General features: G+C 41.1%; 1 protein-coding gene across 1 annotated transcript; it reads right to left on the bottom strand.

The window, feature by feature from the left end:
- Nucleotides 1–6533: 6533 nt before the first annotated feature.
- Nucleotides 6534–11551, bottom strand: atg10 (ATG10 autophagy related 10 homolog). The gene is made up of 7 exons (XM_083929194.1): nt 11491–11551; nt 10081–10195; nt 9829–9981; nt 9315–9504; nt 7543–7640; nt 7354–7451; nt 6534–7206 (listed from the first exon to the last, which is right to left on the bottom strand). Exons 2-7 carry the CDS (start codon nt 10183–10185, stop codon nt 7083–7085), a joined length of 768 nt encoding a protein of 255 aa, XP_083785320.1. The 5' UTR covers nt 10186–10195; nt 11491–11551; the 3' UTR covers nt 6534–7082.
- Nucleotides 11552–20570: the final 9019 nt, after the last annotated feature.

The raw sequence follows: 20570 nt of genomic DNA, 5'->3' as shown, positions 1-20570 counted from the left end.
ATTTGTTTCCAAGCTGGTAAATCTTCTATGGAGTTCCCCTTTATTATTATTTTTAGGACAGCCGGTAATCTTGAGTGTGGTCAAGTCTCTCTCTAACACCTATGATCATCATGGTGCCTAGTGATGAATATTTGTATGGGGCATTATCCCATTAAAAGAAACATTCTGTTATCACAAGAACTTTGACCATCCTAATCAAATAAAACTTTAGATAATGGCAGCAGAAAGTTTTATGTGATATTATGATTCAGTTTCTTCTGTTTAGGTTCTATTCCAGCAAGAGCACTTGACTGAAACGAAACAAGATATTTATTTGATTTGAATTGATTATTTATTTTTTATTTTTTTCAGTGTTCATTTAGAATTTGTTGACAATGTAATACACTGTATATTCAGTGTAGTTATTTATTTAAGAAAACAGCTTTCTGAGCACATTTGCAGTGTCATATTGGTGCACAATTAACATAAAAAGGGTCTATTTTCATTGCAGCTCAAAACGTTTACATATTATTATATTATTATTATATTGTATTATTATTATTAGGTGCACCTGTCCACCTGCACGTTAACGCAAACTTCTAATCAGCCAATCACATGGCAGCAACTCAGTGCATTTGGTCATGTAGATGTGGTGAAGACGATCTGCTGCAGTTCAAAGCGAGCATCCTAGCGGGGAAGAAAGGTGATTGAAGTGACTTTGAATGTGGCGTGGTTGTTGGTGCCAGACGGACTGGTCTGAGTATTTCAGAAACTGCTGATCAACTGGGATTTTCACGCACAACCATCTCTTGGGTTTACAGAGAATGGTCCCAAAAAGAAAAGATCCAGTGAGCGGCAGTTCTGTGGACAATAGAAGATTGGAAAAACGTTGCCTGGTCTGCGACATTCGGATGGTAGGGTCAGAATTTGAAACAACATGAAAGCATGCATCCATCCTGCCTTGTATCAAGGGTTCATGGACGTGCAGCCGACAAATCTGCAGCAGCTGCATGATGCTGTCATGTCAATATGGACCAAACTCTCTGAGGAATGTTTCCAGCACCTTGTTGAATCTAAGCCACGAAGGATTAAAGCAGTTCTGAAGGCAAAAGGGGGTCCAACCCGGTACTAACAAGGCATACCTAATTAAGTGGCTGGTGAGTGTATATTGGCTGCCAATTTGTAATAGGGTGAATTTTTCCCCTCTAAAATAGATATCAGTCTTAAAAATCCCATATCGGCCCTAATCTGAACACAAGCTGCACAGACCTCTGTCAGTGTGATGACAGATCACAGACCACATCTCTGACATGGTCTTTCAGTCTCTCTCTCTATCTATAGACACTGTTGCGTTTTAACAGTTGCATCCTTCTGGACATATATGACAGACTTTTCATCAATTCTTAACACAAATCTCTGCTGTTGTGTTGTAGCTGAGGTCCAGATCTGTAGAGTTAGTGAGCAAAACCTCAGTCAAAATACCTCATTTAACCATTTTGACCGCGGAAAAGATTAATATGTGGATTGTGTAAGCCTTTTAATTTCTCAAAAGATACTTCATAATTTAATTTCTAAATCTACTTGGTGAAGACAGAATTGAAGGTCACATAAGTGATAGTAATTATGGTTACACAATACTTTTAGCCTGATCAGGGGGATTCTAAGGTCTGGACCCAGCCAAATATACTTTGGTATCAAGGTGGAAACCACATTCAAACATCGCATCAAACTACAAACATTTAAGCGAAATATGATTAGTGGTAGAATATTAGTGTGAGATGATTAAGATTATTTTAAAGCCTCCATTTGCTTTTCTTTTTTTACAAACATACCAGCAATGCACATAGTCTCGATAGGTTTCTACATTGATGAACAACATGTCTGATGTGTCCAACATGAACTAAACGCTTGAATGAATCATATGTTTATGTGCTGTACCTGACTTGTTGGTGAGCACGACTGAGACAGTAATGATAATGACCAGGAGGACAAAAGCAACAGCTGCAGAAATCATTATCAGGTGTGGTTTTGTTAAGACGCCCAGATAGAGGTCTCTCTTTTGTCCTGATTCTGAACCTTGGCGGTCAGACTGCGGCCCCGTCCTGGAGGAACACAGCCAAACACAGACACGCTGATGACAAATCTTTCGATCATTTCAACAACATTTAGCATGTAACAAGATATCTAAATCCTCAGGTCATACGTCTGAGATTTGAAACGGCTGGATAGATAAGAAAGCATGTCTGTCGCTGACCTGTTCTCCATGTCCTCTCTTTCTCCCATCCTCTCCTGCCTGCTCTTCCTACTGTCCTTAGAGTTCTAAAACGTAGTCTTTGTAAAGAGCTGCAGAACAACACAGTGACAGATGGGGAGGGATTGTTCCTATCATATATGAGCCTTATCTACGGAGCAGAGATCAGTGTTTTCACTGATAAGGAGCACACACTCTCTAAAGTCCTGGGAGAACTCTGCTCTAAGGTCCAGTATGGAGCAGCTATGAAACACAGGTACTGTAGCAGGGCACAGTGTGCCCTTTTACCTCGAGTGTCCCTCATATAAAAATCCCTTATCTAATATGATCATATTCAATCATAACATAAGGCATAATAAAATTGTTTCACTTTAACAGGGCGGGGGCAATAATACAACAGAACCTGAGCCTCTCTCTTGACAGGAGCTGCTTACAACACACTGCGATTCAATTCAATTCAATTCAATTCTATTTTATTTATAGAGCCAAATCATAACAAAAATTATTAAGAAGACACTCTATGACTTAATTATGATAAACATAGACCCAACAATTCCCCCGTAGAGTGTGCTGGCAACAAAAACCTTCCCTATAACAGGCAGGAACGTCGGACAGACCCAGCTCTGTGGAGGACGGCCATCTGTCTGCACCGGTTGGGGAGGAAGAAAAGGAGAGAGAAAGAGAGAAAAGACGCACATATGGACAGAGAGAGACAAAGAACACAGACACACTTCCAGTAACTATAATAATATCCATAGTAATGTGAATATGACTTATATATTATGGCAGTTAATACAGAAGAATAGTAGAAACAAGCACAGCTAAGTTATAGATTATAATAGTAGCAGGAAGCGCCATGCAGGACCACGGCAGCAGGCACCACCACGATCAGCAGAGACCTGTGAGACGAAAAAGCACAAACAACTCTGTGGAAGAGATTGAATTAGTAACATGCATTGATGAGACATAAATGATACAGGCAGAGGGGAGAGAAGCTTAGAGTATTAGGAAAAGGATTATCCCCCGGCAGACTAGGCCTATAGCAGCATAATTAAGCAGAACAAAATCAGATTAAAAATAACAACATTGCTAAGGGCTCGTAGGGCCCTAGCTGCAAGATTTATCAAAAAGGAAAGTTTACTCTTAAATATCGGGACAGTGTCTGTATTCCGAATAACACTTGGGAGTTGGTTCCACAGGAGAGGAGCTTGGTAGCTGAAGTCTCTGCCTCCCATTCTACTTTTGGAGACTCTAGGAACGACGAGTAGCCCTGCATTCTCAGAGTGCAGCGATCTAGTCGGGTAATATGGTACTATGAGCTCTTTAAGATACGACAGAGCCTGAACAATAAGAGCTTTGTAGGTAAGAAAAAGGATTTTAAATTCTATTCTAGATTTTACAGGTAGCCAGTGCAAAGAAGCTAATAGAGAAATATGTTCTCTTCGATTTGTTTTAGTTAGTACACGAGCTGCAGCGTTTTGGACCAACTGGAGACTCTTAACAGACTTATTGGAGCAGCCTGATAATAAGGAGCTGCAATAGTCCAGCCTAGAAGTAACACATGCATGGACTAGTTTTTCTGCATCTTTCTGAGACACAATGTTCCTAATTTTTGCAATATTACGCAGGTGAAAATATGCATTCCTTGTTGTTAGTTTCATGTGAGAATCGAAGGACATATCCTGATCAAAAATAACACCCAGATTCCTTACTGTGGTGCTGGAGGACAACACAACATCATCCAGAGTAACAATATCTTTAGTTATTGAGTTTCGGAGGCCTTCGGGGCCAAGTACAATGACTTCAGTTTTATCTGAGTTTGACATCAGAAAATTGCAGGTCATCCAGCTTTTTATTTCCTTAATGCACATTTGAAGTTTATCTTACTGATCGGTTTCTTCTGGTTTGATCGATAAATATAATTGTGTATCATCACCATAACAATGAATATCTATGGAGTGCTTCCTTATAATATTTCCTAAGGGAAGCATATATAAGGTGAAAAGAATCGGTCCAAGGACAGAACCCTGTGGGACTCCGTGACTAACTTTAGTGTGACTGGAGGATTTTTCATTAACATGTACAAACTAAGATCTATCTGATAAATAAGACTTAAACCAGCTCAGTGCGGTTCCTTTAATGCCAATTAGATGCTCCAGTCTCTGTAGCAGGATGTGATGGTCAATAGTGTCGAAGGCAGCACTAAGATCTAGTAAAACATACACAGGTTTGTGAGTAATACCACGGAGCTAACTTGCTTTATTATCATTTCATTATCTTCTTTTTTAAAGGAGCAACAGAGTCGAGTGTTGTTCGTAGTGAGCCTGCAACACTGTCAACAAGGTGATCAATTTCAGAGAAACTGACGTTTCCTGAATATTAGGATAAGGCATTAAATTAAATGCAGATGGACTCGCTTCCTTAAATTTAGTCACAGCACTATCAGATAAACATATAGTGTAGAAACTTTTGCCCAGAGGTGAGTAGTCCTGTAATACGAATTCAAAAGTTATTAAATAATGGTCTGATAAAATAGGATTCTGTGGAAAGACTATTAAGTCATTGATTTCCACACCATAAGCCAAAACAAGGTTGAGGGTGTAATTAAAACAGGCACTAGGTTTATGTACACTCTGACTAAAACCAATCTAATCTAATAGAGAGATAAACGCAATACTAAGACTATTATTGTCAACATCCATGTGAATATTAAAATCTCCTATAATGATTACTTTCTCAGATTTGAGGACTAAATTTGAGAGAAACTCTGAGAATTCAGATAGAAATTCAGAGTACAGACCAGGAGCACGGTACACTATAACAAGTATAATTGGCTGCACAGTTTTCCAGGTTGAATGTGAAAAACTAAGAACAAGACTTTCAAATAAATTATAATTTAGTTTAGGTTTAGGGTTTATTAATAGGCCTGAGTCATAAATAGCTGCAACGCCTCCTCCTCGACCACTGCCTCAAGGAATATGAGTATTAATATGACTGGGAGGAGTGGATTCCTTTAGGCTAAAATTCTTCATGACACAGCCAGGATTCAGTCAGACAGAGTAAATCAGATATGGGTATCTGATATCAGATAATTTACTAATCAAAAAAAAGATCTGATGTTTAAAAGTCCACATTTTATTTTCTGATTTTGTTGCAATATTGCAGATTTTGCGTTGATTTGTATCAAGTTTTTCTGTATGGCTCCTCTTCTGTTCATTCTTGATCTGGTTAATTTAGATGATCGTGGGGCAGACAGTGTTTGTATACTATCCTGAGCTGGTAAGTGCTCCTCAGGGAGCGCAGAGAGGTGTGTAAGACTGCCACTCTGCTTCCTGGGCACCTGCGATAAGGGCAGCGCAGAGAGGTGTATTAAACTGCGACTCTGCTTCCTGATCCCAACACTGGGTTGTCATGGTTTTAGACCGCTAACAACTGCGTCCAGGTTCTTAGATATGAGAGCGGCACCCTCCAAAGTAGGATGAATACCATCTCTCCTAATAAGACCAGGTTTCCCCAGAAAGACTGCCAATTATCTACTAAGCCCACATTATTTACCGGGCACCATCCAGACAGCCAGCGACAGAATGATGACATGCAGCTATACATGTCATCACAAGTCAAGTTGGGCAGGGGACCAGAGAAAATTACGGAGTCCGACATAGTTTTTGCATAAGCACACACCGACTCCACATTAATTTTAGTGACCTCCGATTGACGTAATCGGGTGTCATTACCACCGGCGTGAATGACAATCTTATCATATTTACGTTTATACTTAGCTAGAAGTTTCAAATGGGATTCAATGTCGCCCGCTCTGGCCCCTGGGATGCATTTTACTATGGTCCCTGGTGTCGCTAAGTTCACGTTTCTCAGAATGAAGCTGCCAATAACCAGTGTTGTTTCCTTAGCAGGTGTGTCACTGAGTGGAGAAAACTTGATTTGATTTTGTACTTTGTATATTATGTTATATTGCAGCAGCCATCTCTGATAGTCTCTCACAGTTCACCAAATAAAAAAATGATGACAGTAAGAAGTCCTGAGATAAGGTCACATAATACATAAAGGGGATATTGTTTATACATACATATACATATATACATACATATACATACATATATATATATATATATATATATATATATATATATATATATATATATATACATACATACATACATATACATATATAGTATTTACCCTTTTTGGGGGGCATGTTGTGTAGTGTTTTCTGTTTACAGTAAATCATAACTAAATCATAAATCAAAGCATATTAAGCTGAATATCCTTGGGTTTATTTTCTTTTTTTTCTTACATTTTATTGACCAAATGATAGATAAAAGAGAAAAGTATTGTCACCTTAACTGATAATATAAAGTTAGTTTTAGTAGTTAAGGCGTCACAGGAAATGAGGGGAGATGGAGAAAGGGAATGGCATCTAACAAAGGTCCTTGGCTGGGCTGTCCTTTCTTTGTATGCTCGCACTATAAAAGCTAAAGCTCTGTGCCGTTCAGGAGATTCCTCATTTTGGCTGGAAGCTCTCACAAGTTATCTAGAGACTTAAATATAATGTACTTTCTGTATTAAGATGACAACAAGGGTTTTTCTGGACTTCATCTTCATATCATCTGCATCAAGATACCACAAAACCCAGGCTTTCATTACCATTTCAGTTTTTTATGTTTCAGTAAATTGCCAAAAATACAATTAAATGAGCCGATTGCCACACGGACAACCTTGTGCCTTCAACGTCTCTGAGGATCTGGGGTCCCGGGGCAGTCTCCCGGTTGATAATCCAGACCTCCGTACAGAGAGAGACTCCACAGTGATGCTGACGGGGAGTGAAAGTGCAGCCTCAGGCGGGCTTGGTGCTGCTGGGTGAGGCTGCAGGACAGAGCTTGGTGGAATACATCAGAGGGATGTCCAGACCCACCACAGGACCCACGACACTGAGCCACGACAACACGTAGTTCACTGGCCTGCAAACATGCACACACAAACACACACACACACACACACATATGCACAAATCACTATGAAGACAGATATCTACTTGAGGTGAGGTGGTTTCCTGATTTCCAGTAGCACATTATCATATCAGCATGTTGATGCTGCTTGGTTCCTACCTGTGTTGGTCCTGCGCTGCCTGCAGCACAGGCCTCATGAACTCCTCTGTTCTGCACGGGTGGAGCATAAAGAAAGGCTGACCCACCAGGGGATGCTCCTGACACCGACACAGAGAGGAGACCTCAGTGGAGTTTCAAGGAGAAACGTGGTGACAATAAAGCTGAGGGCTACATCTTTGCGTCCGTTACCTGCAGAGTGATTGTGTTCAGAGGACTGCTCTGAAGTCGAAGCCTGAAGTTTGGATGAACAGAGCTCCATACCTCCTCCAATGACAGGCTCCTTCCCTCTGACAGGGCGACACATGGGAACAATATCACTGAGGATACACTCAGGAAATACTGACAAAGATGCAAAAATGTACAGACCCTCTCCTCCTGCAACAATGCATTTTTCAAAGTGTGTGTGTGTGTGTGTGTGTGTGTGTGTGTGTGTGTGTGTGTGTGTGTGTGTGTGTGTGTGTGTGTGTGTGTGTGTGTGTGTGTGTGTGTGTGTGTGTGTGTGTCATGGAGCTTATATTGTTAATACATCTCTGTGTTGTCTGCTTTGATGATGTCTCATTCTGCGTTTGGTTCTATAAGAAATGGCAACTTGTTTAATTTCTGTAGCATAATTATGCAATGTGTACCATATGGCTGAATGTTTAGTTTAAAACATAAAAAGAAGAATTAACAGTTATGATGTTATGTTGTTATTGTGCTGCAGAGATACCTACTGAAATGAGTCTGTCCTGTCTTGTACTGTAAAACTGCGTGTGCCTTGAGGTGGTAGTGAGTCACTGTAGCGTCCACTTCTAAAACGAACTACACCCCAACTGAGATTCTGCGTTTAAGACAAGCCACCACTACAGCCACTTCCTGCTTGATCCAATCGTTTTTTTCTCAACAAAAGGGTACAAAAATAACTCTTTGCACCGACTTTATGTGCCTGTCCGTCTCAGGACACTGTTTAATGTCACTGAGCTCTTCCTGTTATATAAATAAAAAATCCTCCAGCCTCTCAAACACAGTGTGATGGTTAAAGCTAATAACACAGTAACATTAATGTGGTCAACAATAAACCTGTAACGTAAACTTGCCTTTAGCTGACATTAATAATTAACGTGTATTTCTCCCGGTTTAACAGCGTTAGTAGCAGATGGTGACAGCACTTTTCAAAAATATGTATTTTAATGAACACCAATCTAAAAGTTAGCCTCTCACAGAGCTAACATTAGTAACAAGCTAACGTTGATGGTTTATGCAGCTGAGCTTAACACAGATTCTTTAGTTCCGGCTGTGCCTGAAGTTCCCATATCTGCTGGTCCCCTAGCTGGGTTTTTTTTTGGCAGTTTTCAAGCCCTCATTATAAAGGACGAACAGGAAATGGGGTGAGAGAGAGAGAGAGAGGGAGACATGCAGCGGTCCTTCAGCCTCTTTACACGGGGCCACTGCTCTGACCACTGTGCTACAGGCCGCCCCAGTCCCCTAGTTTCTGGGAGTGGCTTGTAACTACACACTGTACATTTAATAATCCTTCTCGCACTCGCTGTGGTGTACATGGATTTTTTTATTCATGGTCGGTTATTTTTATTTAATTGGGTTGAGTTTTGTCTCTTCTAGTTAATTCTAGTGATGACGCACTGAGGGAGGCGGTTGTATATTAGAATTGTTAATCATTTGCATGCACAGGCTGTAAAGTGTGTATAAAAATAAAAATAAAGGAAATACATAAATTGTGTGTTTGGACATGAGGACTCATGTTGTGATGTGTATAAGTTAACTTGTGAATGCACTGATAATGACCTGTAAAAATGTAACTCTGCAGCAAGTAAAACACCACAAAGTCAAACCACTCACAAAGGATACATGAACTTAAATCATCTACATCAAACAATAACTGTGTAAATATTCAAAATCCCACACATTTGCCACAGTTGGAGCAGCAGTGTGTGCATGCAGGGGCTGTCTCAGGTGTAACTAACCCTGAGTGAAGACTCTGAAATAGAGCACAGGAGTACTGTAGCTGCAGGAGTGCAGGATGTGGTACTCATACTGAAGCACCTGGCTGCTGCCTTCAGACAGCGTACAGACCCCATCATCTTCATCATCATCATCATCATCATGGATGCCATCTTTGATGCTGTCACTGTCAACTGGTGCAGCGAGGACAGACTGTGGAGGAAGAGGGACAGTGGTGATGGCATAGAGTTTAGCAGCTGTCTCTGTTGTCCTGTAAGCCTGTAATCATCCTTCAGTGATTCCCACACAGGGCTACTCTGCACTTCTGCGGTTGCCAGGGGCTACCAGGATAGATTGTGGAGCAACTCAGCTAATTTGAAAAAAAACAGAAATTATGATTTGATTAAAAGAATCTATCAGCTATAATACCTGAACACTACATTCAGCTTCACACCAAAAAATGAAAATGAAACAATTATTAGTTTGATATTTCAATTAAAGGTTACATTGAATACAACTTAAAAAAAAGTATTTCACCTCTTCAATGTCCTGCTCCAGCTGATCAGACCTGGAGTTAGAGGGAGTGTGTGGCTCTGAGTCTGAACTGGATCCTTCCCGGTCCCACACTGGGCTTGAGTCAATGGTGACTGACCTGAGGGCAGTCTTCTTCAGGTAGCCCTCCTCTGAACCCTGAGTGGGGATCAGAAACGAACATTAACTGCACTCATGGAGCAAAGCAGCCGCTAAGGCTCTGTCTACAGCAAGGCCACAGAGTCCAGAGCTCCTCACCTGGACTGCTTCCCAGCTCCAGCCGTCTCTCAGCTGCTCTGACTGCTGCAGGAGGAGCTGACAGCAGCCACGGAACCTCTCCTCATCCAGCACACACCAGCTCATCTCTGCAAGGCTACAGAGGGCCAGGGGAGGGGAATCACATATACTTCACACATGTTCAAATATGTGTCACTCTGTGCCAGATGGGTCTCCATACATTTAAACATCCACCCCATATATGTATACATCTCAAATGACTGCTGATGCTCTTAAGTGTAGGCAGCACTTAAATGCTGTAGCTCTTAACATCTGTATGCACTGTTGCATGGAACAATGATCCATTATGGAGCTGTCAGGTGAATGCAGGGCAGCAGAGGCTACTTTCCTCTGAACTGGAGTAAAGGAGAAGCAGAACAACCCTCGAGTACCTTTGTGACCCTAAGAATCCAGCAGAAGTGAGCTATGGCCTTTCCGCCGGACCACTACTGTGAACAGCACCATGACATATGCTCTGTCAAGTTACCTCGTGCCACCCTGCAACTCACGAGACAAATAACTGCGCTCATGGGAGCCGCCGTTCGTCTTTTCGTGGTCAAACCACATTTCAAGTGCGCCCGTATTACAAAATGTATGCGAAATGCACGGAGCACGCAAACTTCCGGTTTTCAAAATAAAACGATAATTCGAAGACAGTAAAAATATTTCCTGAGAAATTCTGCCTCTAGGTGCTGCAATATTCCCTTTTATTCATTGCAAAAGAAAGAACTTTGAGGCAGAATCTCTCCAAAACTACACAGCAAATAAGCTGAATAGTCAGGATGGTCCTGAGGTCAACTGTATCACATTATTTGTCAGAAACTATGGATAAAAGAGATTTAACAGTAAATTAAATATTGCACATCATGCCTTTTATCAATGCCAAAAAAGGAAGTTTGAGGCCAAATTTTTCAAACAATACAGTAAATGTGCTCGACACTGAGTAAGTGAGCAGTAAACGTAGTATTAAGGTGCAAATTGTCATTCATTGTAATAAATTAGTATGAAAGCATCAGATCATAGTATTTTAGTTCATCGGCCAGTCTGTTTTACTGCCTTAGAATAACCAACGTTTTTTATTTTGAAAACCGGAAGTTCCGTGCGTGTGACATACATTCTGTAATACGGACGCACTTGAAATGTTGGTGCCGCTGGTTTGACCACGAAAAGAAGAACTGCGGCTCGCTTGACCGCAGTGCCAAACACCAACTGTAAACTGTGCACACCAATGTTCACTGAGTAGTGCTTTAGTAGTTACTATAGGAAACAGCGGTGCTCTGTGCTCACACTGACGGGAACATGTCTTTGAGTTAGCCTAGACTTAACAGCAGGGCTCTTTACACACGCACACACACACTTTGTATTCTTCCTCTCCTGTAGCATGTGACTTACTGTTGGACGAGAGGGGCGAACAGCACGAGGAGCCATAGACACACAGTATGTCTTTGGGAGGAACAGCCAATGTTTCCCTTCCGGGTCGTAAGATGACGTGACTACGTCGCTACTACCGTCACCTCGTAACATTCTTTTACTTATCTGTCAACAAGAAATTCCCACTAAAACGCTTGAAATGTCAGAGTTGCCTAATACCAAGAGCACTCTTTCATATCATATGTATTTCCATATGTCGCTACTGTCGCCTGTTGTGCTGTGTGTTATACAGTATGGTGCAGCCGCCAGATGGCAGCAGACGCCACCACAGAGCTGCAGCTGCCGCAGAGCACTGGAGACACAACATGGATACAGCAACACAGTAAAATGGGTGATTTATTCCCAGCCATTGACATGTATATAAAAAGACACGGACCCTGTGTTATTATATGCATTTGTATTATTCTACCGCATCCAGGCTGAGGGTTTAATACACCAAGCTACTGAGACCACAGGCACATTACAGTGCAGAGTACACTTTAACCGTTTAATCTATTCCACCCCTCCCTTTTTCCATAGACCAGTGTTAGATGTTGCATGTTATGTTGTAGCAACATCTCTGATAGTCTCTCACAATTCACCAAATAAAAAAATGATGACAGTAAGGAGACCTAAGATAAGGTCCCATAATACATAAAGTGGATATTGTTTATATATATATCTATATCCTTGAATATCTTTGGGATTTGGACAAAACAAGAAATTTAAAGACATTTTATTGACCAAATGATAGATAAAAGAGAAAAGTATTGGCACATTAACCAATGACAAAAAGTTAGTTTTAGTAGTTAAGGCGTCACGGGAAATGAGGGGAGATGGAGAAGGGGAATGACATGCAACACAGGTCCTTGGCTGGGAATCAAACAGGGGACGCCGTCACCCCTTCCCTTCTCCATAGACCAGTGTTATCCTTTCTTAGGAGGGCCAGGGACAGCTCAGCACTGTGTGTCACAGTCATAAATCTGTAATGCACACTCTGTTTGGTTTAGGCGCCAACGTCAGTCCCATTCTTATCTCCATTATGTCTCATAAGTTGTTGCAACAATTTTTGGGTTGCTACCATTTGATACACAGATCTGGTGCTAAATTTAAAGAATGTATAAAAATGGTGAAGAGCCCTCCAACATCCAACATTAAGACGCCCAGACCCTGAGGAACACCACAGACAAATCCGTGCTGTGATTTGGGATCAAACACTTTTAACATTTGTAGGTTTCTGTGAGAATGTCATTTTTCAGTGGTTGGATGGTGAGCACCTGTTGTGTTGTGTAAAGTGCTCAGAAACCTCCTGTTTGTCAGTAGACCTAGGAAAGCCGTCCATCCTCTGTGTAGCAGCCCTCAATGTTTTTTAATAATGGCAGAGTCTCGACAGGTGCAATTTTCTTTATTTTCCGTAGCACCGTGAAAACTAAAAATGAGAATGGTAAGAATGAACTTAATTAATAACACTTTCACATGACACAAATATGACAAATCTCATTTCACAGTACATCTAATGTAATCTGCATGTATTGTGAAAAGCCGGGAGAATGAAAGGTTGCCGACTAGCGCTTTCCCGGGCTTACAGTGACGAAACCTAAACAAGAGAGCTATACAGCTATACAGGTTCCGGGGATACAATGAAGGAACGTGAATAACAAAGTTAGCTATACAGGTTCCGGGGCTACAATGAGGGAACGTGAATAATGAAGAAGCCTGTCACTTACCCTCTGAATGCTCCAGGTCTCTAGTTTGTGGAGGTAAAGTTTCACGAGGCTGTGATTATCCTGGAGGTCACCCCAGACACTTTTATACAGCAAATGCCACGTGGTCACATCCTCTTCTGGGGACCAGCACATCTCACTGCAGTCCAGAGAGTTATGAGTTATTATAATTCCTTTGGTGTTTGGTGGAAGGTCATATAATGAGCAAAATGGCTTGTATGCAACCTTTTTAACAAAGGTTACATACAAGTGGAAAATCTGGTGATAAAATGAAGGTCAACAACGTCACCACAATCAGTAGGATTCATCGTAACACTGCATGAGTGAAACAATGGCAGCCCAGCCATTAGATGGATTATGTACAAAGTGGACATTTGGACGTGATAGTGCTACTTGGACATTTTGTCTTGAATTTGAAACCTTTTTTGAGGTCTGCTGACATGTCGGCCATATCCAATTTGAAGTTATTTGAACTGTATGGGTTTAAAGAAAAGAATCCCAAATTACAACACACTGAAATCTTCCTAATTTTTGAACTACCTGTCACGCCGCGGTGAGGTTTGTCCTGTCTTTGGGTTTTTTGTCTTGTGAATTTTCTGTTTTATTTTGAAAGATAACTCTTCTCTTGTTCCAGGTCACTTGCCCTTCCTCTTGTGTCACCGGTCTGACGTCATTCCCTGATTCCCGATTAAATCAATTCAATTCAATTCAATTCAATTTTATTTACAGTGCCAAATCATAACGTGTTATCTCAGGACACTTTACAGACTAGGTAAAGAACACACTCTATCATAAACAAAGACCCAACAATTCCCCTGTAGAGTACGGTGGCGATTGTTTCCACCTGTGGCTCCCCTTCCCTCATGTGTATAAAGTCCGTGTCTTTCCCCCTGTTCCGTACCAGATTATTTCGTACCTTGTGTCGAATGTATCCAGCGTTTTGTCCCACAGTCTTGTTCTTGAGTTCTTTGTTTCCACGTTCAGGTTTTTGTATTCCTTGTTTCGTCCAAGTAAGTTTTCAGTTTTTGAATTCTCTTGTGACTTTGTTTTTTCCTCCAGGTTGGAGCGTCTTTATTAAATTAACTATTTTGTTCACTTTGTAATTGTTTATTCCTCCCGTACGGAGCGTTCTTATTTTGGGATTTATTTGTTAACTTTGCCTTTTGTTTTTTCCTCCTGTGCGGAGCTTTTTTATTTGGTACTTTGGCTTATTACTGACGACTTTGGTTTTGTTCCTCCTGTGGGGAGTGATTTTTTGTTTGTGGCTTTTTCCCTGTGCCACGTCCCTGTCGTCAAGCTAATAAATTCAGTGTTATGACTCCTCTTTTCTGCCCGGGTCTGACACTATCATAAAAAATGTTCCTGAAGAGGTTTGCCAACAGATCAAATATTATAAAATTGTGGATGTGAGTTCTAAGGATTTTTAGGTGACTTTCCCTTTCATTTTTTTGAAAAAACAAAACCGTCAAAGAAATGATATAATCAGATCTGAATGGTCAAGTCTTTTGGTCATGGTTATAATAGACTATGGTCTCAAATTCTATTCCCCCTACTGTAGCAGCGTGGTTAGGCAGATGGTAGAGTTAGGCATTGACCTTGAGTGGTTAGGGTCAGGATAGCCCCAGTGATCGGGGATAGGACCTGAACGCACCAGCATGAACCTGGCTAATCCGAGCCCTTGAATGCTACGCAGGGTGTGCCTCTCCTAGAAAAGCAATGGGATTCATAAAAACCCGTCAATGAGAGAGAGAGGGCTGCAAGTTTCTACGCTCCTCCCCCTGCTGATTAAGCGCTCTGCCAGTGCTACACTATGTGAGCACTCTGAATAATACATGTATTCCAAAATAAGCTAAATATCATGATTTATTGGCAAACAAACACTTCTATGGCATTCAGCACCCTTATACAGCCCAGAATGATCCCGTCTCATAAGCATATTTTCTGCCAGAGGCAGTCGAATCAGGTTCCTTATGTCGAATCGTTGAATAGTCAACTATTTAACTATTCATGGGGGCCCCAGGTTATGTCACATCAAGGTCATTCTGAACAGGACCCCATTTGCAATTTCACAAAACCTCTGAAGGTTTTTTAATGACAATTTTAAATGAAATTCTGAATGTGTTACAATGCATTTTGAGGCCACTTCTGTAGCCTAACACAGGGGTTTCTGACCTCTTTGGGCTGAGGTACCCCCACAGTCCTCACAGATGAACTCACCAACCCTTCATTGATTCCAAACGTATAAAACTACTGATTGCACATTTTTTCATGCAATTGAACTGTCAATATTTAGGTTAGTTTGTTCAGCAGTCGTTGAAATACTTGGGAGTGAAGATTTACCTGTTTACTATCCATAAGGCTAATTTTAGCTAACTATTTCACTTTAAGACAACTTTTTAGCTAACTATTTCACTGTTTATCCATTCATTTGAGCTATTGCAACCACTAATCCATTTGAGCTAATTATCTGAACTATTTAAGCATTACTTTTAGCTGTTTAGTCATTCATATTTATTTCTACCATTTATTCATTATTTAGCTACAAATTTAAACTTCTGTGTTCGCTTACTAACTAATGCCCGTAACTGCATCATGTAGTGTTCAGGTGTTACAGTTGATATTATTTTAATCCAATAGTTGAGCTGCTCCACAAGGACAGGGCTGTGGGAAAGTATTTGCCCCTTACAGATTTCTTCTGTTCTTGTTTTTTTGTCACACTGACATGTTTCAGCTCATCAAACACATTTGAATATCAGACAAAGATAACCTGAGTAAATACGACATGCTGTTTTTGAATGATGATTTCATCTATTAAGGGAAAAAAGCTATCAAACCAACCTGGCCATGTGTGAAAAAGAATTTGTCCCCTAAACCTAATATTTGGTTGTGCCACCCTTGGCAGCAGCAACTGCAATCAAGCGTTTATGATAACTGGCAATGAGTTTTTCACATCACTGTGGAGGAATTTTGGTCCACACTTTTGTCAGAATTGTTTTCATTCAGCCACATTGGAGGGGTTTGGAGCATGAACGGCCTGTTTAAGGTCATGTCTCAGAGTCTCAATCAGATTTAAGTCTGGACTTTGACCAAGCCACTTCAAAACCTTCATTTTGAGCCATTCAGAGGTGGACTTGCTGGTGTGCTTCAGATCCAAAGTGTGTTCTTGAGCTTAAAGTCACAAACGGATGGGTAGACATTCTCCTTCAGGATTTTCTGCTAGAGAGTGGAATTCATGGTTCCATCAATTACAGCAAGTGGTCCAGGTCCTAAAGCAGCAAAACAGACCCAGACCATCTCACTACCACCACCAAGTTTGACTGTTTCTATGGTGTTCTTTTCCTGAAATGCTGTGTTAGTTTTACTCCAGATGTAACAGGACACACAGTCCAAAAAGTTCCACTTTTGACCCGTTGATCCACAGAACATTTTCCCCAAAGACTTGAGGATCATCAAGATGTTTCATGGCAAATGTGAGACGGGCCGTTGTGTTCTTTTTGGACAGCAGTGAAGGACCCAAATTTTGCCCTGTCTCTTTTTTCTTGTTGAATCATGAACACTGACCTAACTGAGGCAAGTGAGGCCTGCAGTGCTTTAGATATTGTTCTGGGTTCTTTTGTCACCTCCTGGATGAGTCGTCCATGCGCACTTGGAGTCGACTGGTCACTCCTGGGGAGGTTCACCAAAAGTTTGGACACACCTTCTCATTCAATGAGTTTCCTTTCTTTTCATGACTATTGACATTGTAGATTCACACTGAAGGCATCAAAACTATGAATTAACACATGTGGAAATATGTACTTAACAGAAAAGTGTAAAACAACTGAAAATACGCCTTATATTCTAGTTTCTTCAAAGCAGCCACCTTTTGCTTTGTTTACTGCTTTGCACACACTCTGCATTCTCCTGATGAACTTCAAGAGGTCGTCACCTGAAATGGTTTCCACTTCACAGGTGTGCCCTGTCAGGTTCAATAAGTGGGATTTCTTGCCTTATAAATGGGGTTGGGACCCTCAGTTGTGTTGTGCAGAAGTCAGGTGGATACACAGCTGATAGTCCCACTGAATAGACTGTTAGAATTTGTATTATGGCAAGAAAAAAACAGCTAAGTAAAGAAAAACGAGTGGCCATCATTACTTTACTATGAACTTTACTACTTTAAAATGAAGGTCAGTCAGTCCGAAAAATTGGGAAAACTTTGAAAGTGTCCCCAAGTGCAGTCGCAAAAACCATCAAGCGCTACAAAGAAACTGGCTCACAAGTGGACCGCCCCAGGAGAGGAAGATCAACAGTCACCTCTGCTGCGGAGGATAAGTTCATCCAAGTCACCAGCCTCAGAAATCGCAGGTTAACAGCAGCTCAGATTAGAGAGCAGGTCAATGCCACACAGAGTTCTAGCAGCAGACACATCTCTAGAACAACTGTTAAGAGGAGACTGTGTGAATCAGGCCTTCATGGTAGAATAGCTGCTAGGAAACCACTGCTAAGGACAGGCAACAAGCAGAAGAGACGTGTTTGGGCTAAACAACACAAGGGATGGACATTAGACCAGTGGAAATCTGTGCTTTGGTCTGATGAGTCCAAATTTGGGATCTTTGGTTCCAACCACCGTGTCTCTGTGCGACATAGAAAAGGTGAACGGATGGACTCTACATGCCTGGTTCTCACCATGAAGCATGGAGGAAGAGGTGTGATGGTTTGGGGGTGCTTTGCTGGTGACACTGCTGGGGCCAGGTTGGTTTGATAGCTTTTTCCCTTATTAAATTAAATCATCATTTAAAAACTGCATGTTGTATTTACTCAGGTTATATTAGTTTGATATTAAAATGTGTTTGATGATCTGAAGCATGTAAGTTTGACAAAAAAGCAAGAACAGAAGAAATCTGTAAGGAGGCAAATACTTTCCCACAGCACTGTAGGGTACCCCCTGGCAACAGCAACAGTACCCTCTGGTTGGGAATCACTGCAATAATGTAGCCTACATCAAAATTGGACATAATGGGGAACATTTTGAGCAGAAGCCCATTGCTCTTCTCAACTAATCTCTTATGGAAATGCTTTTTTATCAAATTACAACTTTTTCAGCTTTCAGCTAACGATAAATTCAATGTATCATTAATCTTGTATTTTCTACCTGGAGTTGCAGTGGCCACTGTTCAGCAAAATGTATTCACTTTAATGGATGACATTTGTAAAAACATCAATGAGAGAGATGGCAAAATAAGCCATTTATTGAAATAATCAAAACAAACTAAATATGAACACTTTTTTTTCAATCAAGCAAAATGTAACAGTTTCCACGTCGAAAAACACAGTCAACACTACGTCTCTGAAACCCTCCTGCCCAGTTTAATCAGGCAGTTCTGTACCGAGGGCAAAGAGCAAAACAGCAGGGTTTTTTTGTTCTCAATCTTTTGTAACACATAAACCTTCAGACAGATAAAAACTGAAATCCAAGACATGGATTTTTAAATCAAATATATACATTTGTTCTTACAGCATTTACACATAGAAGAAATAAAAGCAAAATAAAGCAAGTACCACAGAAGAACTCTATCTGTCAATCCAAGGATTCAAAAAAGAAAACATGTAGAAAGAAGTGAAACTGAAGCATGATGATGCTGCTAGAACAGTAGAGTATTGTCTTTATTAATGCTGACAGTGAGGGGCAGCCGGGTTTACTGGGTTGCAGAGGAACGGGACACACATGAGAATGACAGATCAGGGTACGGGACAGGGACTTAAAGGGCTCAGAGCGAGGTGATGGGGGAGGGTCTTTGTCCCAGCTGGGGTCACTTCACTTCCACTGTGGTCATTTAGGAAGAAGGGATGCATCAAATACTGAAACGTCCTACAACTCCTACAATGCTAAAACATGTTCTCTCTCAGTCAAACTGGCCACAAATTGATAAAGTATCTTTGTTTAGGACAGGTAGAAGTTGTGGCTAGCTTTGCTGCAAATGGATCCTAACACTCCGGATACACTGCGCCCGGATGACAAGTGCCAGCCAAAGAAGAGAAGACATCCTACCAAAGCACATTTTCCTAAAGAAAAATGCTATATCAATAACAGACAAAGTAGAGATAGGCTTATGATATTAGCTAAAGTTACTGTGTTCACACATGAAAACCTGGCAGGATAAAGGCAACCTCTCCATCTTTCCACAAAGTTGCCACACACTTACGGCAACAATCTGAGCCTGTCAGTGGCAAAAAACAGCACTTATAGTTTGTTGACGATTGTCACAAATACATAGGGAGATAGGGTCCAGGTTGAAAAATACAGAAATTCCCCTTTAAAGGCCAGTATGGGCCGGACGAAGAATTACAGTTACAGATGACAAAAGTCTGCCAACTTTAAACACCTGACATATCAGTGTATGGACTGTTGGATTGTTTTTTTTGGAAAGTAAAAAAAAAAACTGGGAGGTGTTCGAGGCACGTCCAGCTGGGAGGAGGCCTCGGGGAAGACCCAGGACCAGGTGGAGAGATTATATGTATAGGTCCCCTGCTAAAGCTGCTCCCCCGTGACCCGACCCTGAATAAGAGGTTGGAGATGAGATGAGATGAAAAAAAAACTGTCAAAAACCATATTCCACCGTTGGAAATGGGGTTTCTATGGTGAGTTTGAACTTGCATTACACTGATTTGATTTCAATTTTTAATTGTTTTTCATAAGTAGTGTTATATAATGCACTATGTCAGCAGAACATCCAATCAGACCTTAAAAAGTATTGTTTAGCTAGTTGACAGTGGATAAGTGACACTTTTCTGTCCAGTTCCTCAGCTAAAGAGATGTTTATTATAATACTGGACAGGTCTGAGAACCTCATCATCAAGTCCAGAAGGTGGTTTTATGGAACTGAACTTGTTTAGTAATTGGCAAAAATGCTAGAGGAAGATTATTTTGCAGTTTAACAGTTTAGCTTGACAGATAACAACCATCTATCAGGGGAAGACAAGATAAGTTTTCATTTGCTGTACTTTTTTTCACTTGTTTTTGAGCTGAACCACCAAGATTCATGAAGTGGCTGAGTGTAAATGGGATGTTAGACAACAGCAAGCCTATCTCTACCTCACAGCACTCGTTTTCACTAAAATGATGCTCTCCCTTTCCACAGTACAGTGTCACCATGTGCCTTCCAAAGCAAAATTGCAATACAGCTGCCTCAGATGTTGATGCTTCCATACCGCCAGTACCACAAAAGTTGTGTTTGTCAGATACAGCTTATTATGCAGTGAAGTGAAGTAAGCCCAGCAGGGTTGTTGCTGCTGACACACTGAAGCAGACCTGCCCCATAGAGGGCGGGCCAGTAGGGAGACGCTGACTGAGGCACTGCA

This window comes from Echiichthys vipera (genome assembly GCF_963691815.1).
Source record: "Echiichthys vipera genome assembly, chromosome: 15".
In the NCBI taxonomy this organism is placed as follows: Eukaryota; Metazoa; Chordata; class Actinopteri; order Perciformes; family Trachinidae; genus Echiichthys; species Echiichthys vipera.
Note: the sequence above shows the minus strand (reverse complement) of the source record. Positions and strands in the feature narration are given on the sequence as shown.

What these genes read in the sequence shown, in the direction of transcription:
- atg10 (XM_083929194.1), bottom strand. Translation starts at nt 10,185, where the DNA reads ATGAGCTGGTGTGTGCTGGATGAGGAGAGGTTCCGTGGCTGCTGTCAG. An exon ending in GGAGCTGGGAAGCAGTCCAG is followed by an intron (nt 9,982 to 10,080) that starts GTGAGGAGCTCT and finishes ATCCCCACTCAG; the next exon opens with GGTTCAGAGGAGGGCTACCT. An exon ending in TGGAGCAGGACATTGAAGAG is followed by an intron (nt 9,505 to 9,828) that starts GTGAAATACTTT and finishes CTTCCTCCACAG; the next exon opens with TCTGTCCTCGCTGCACCAGT.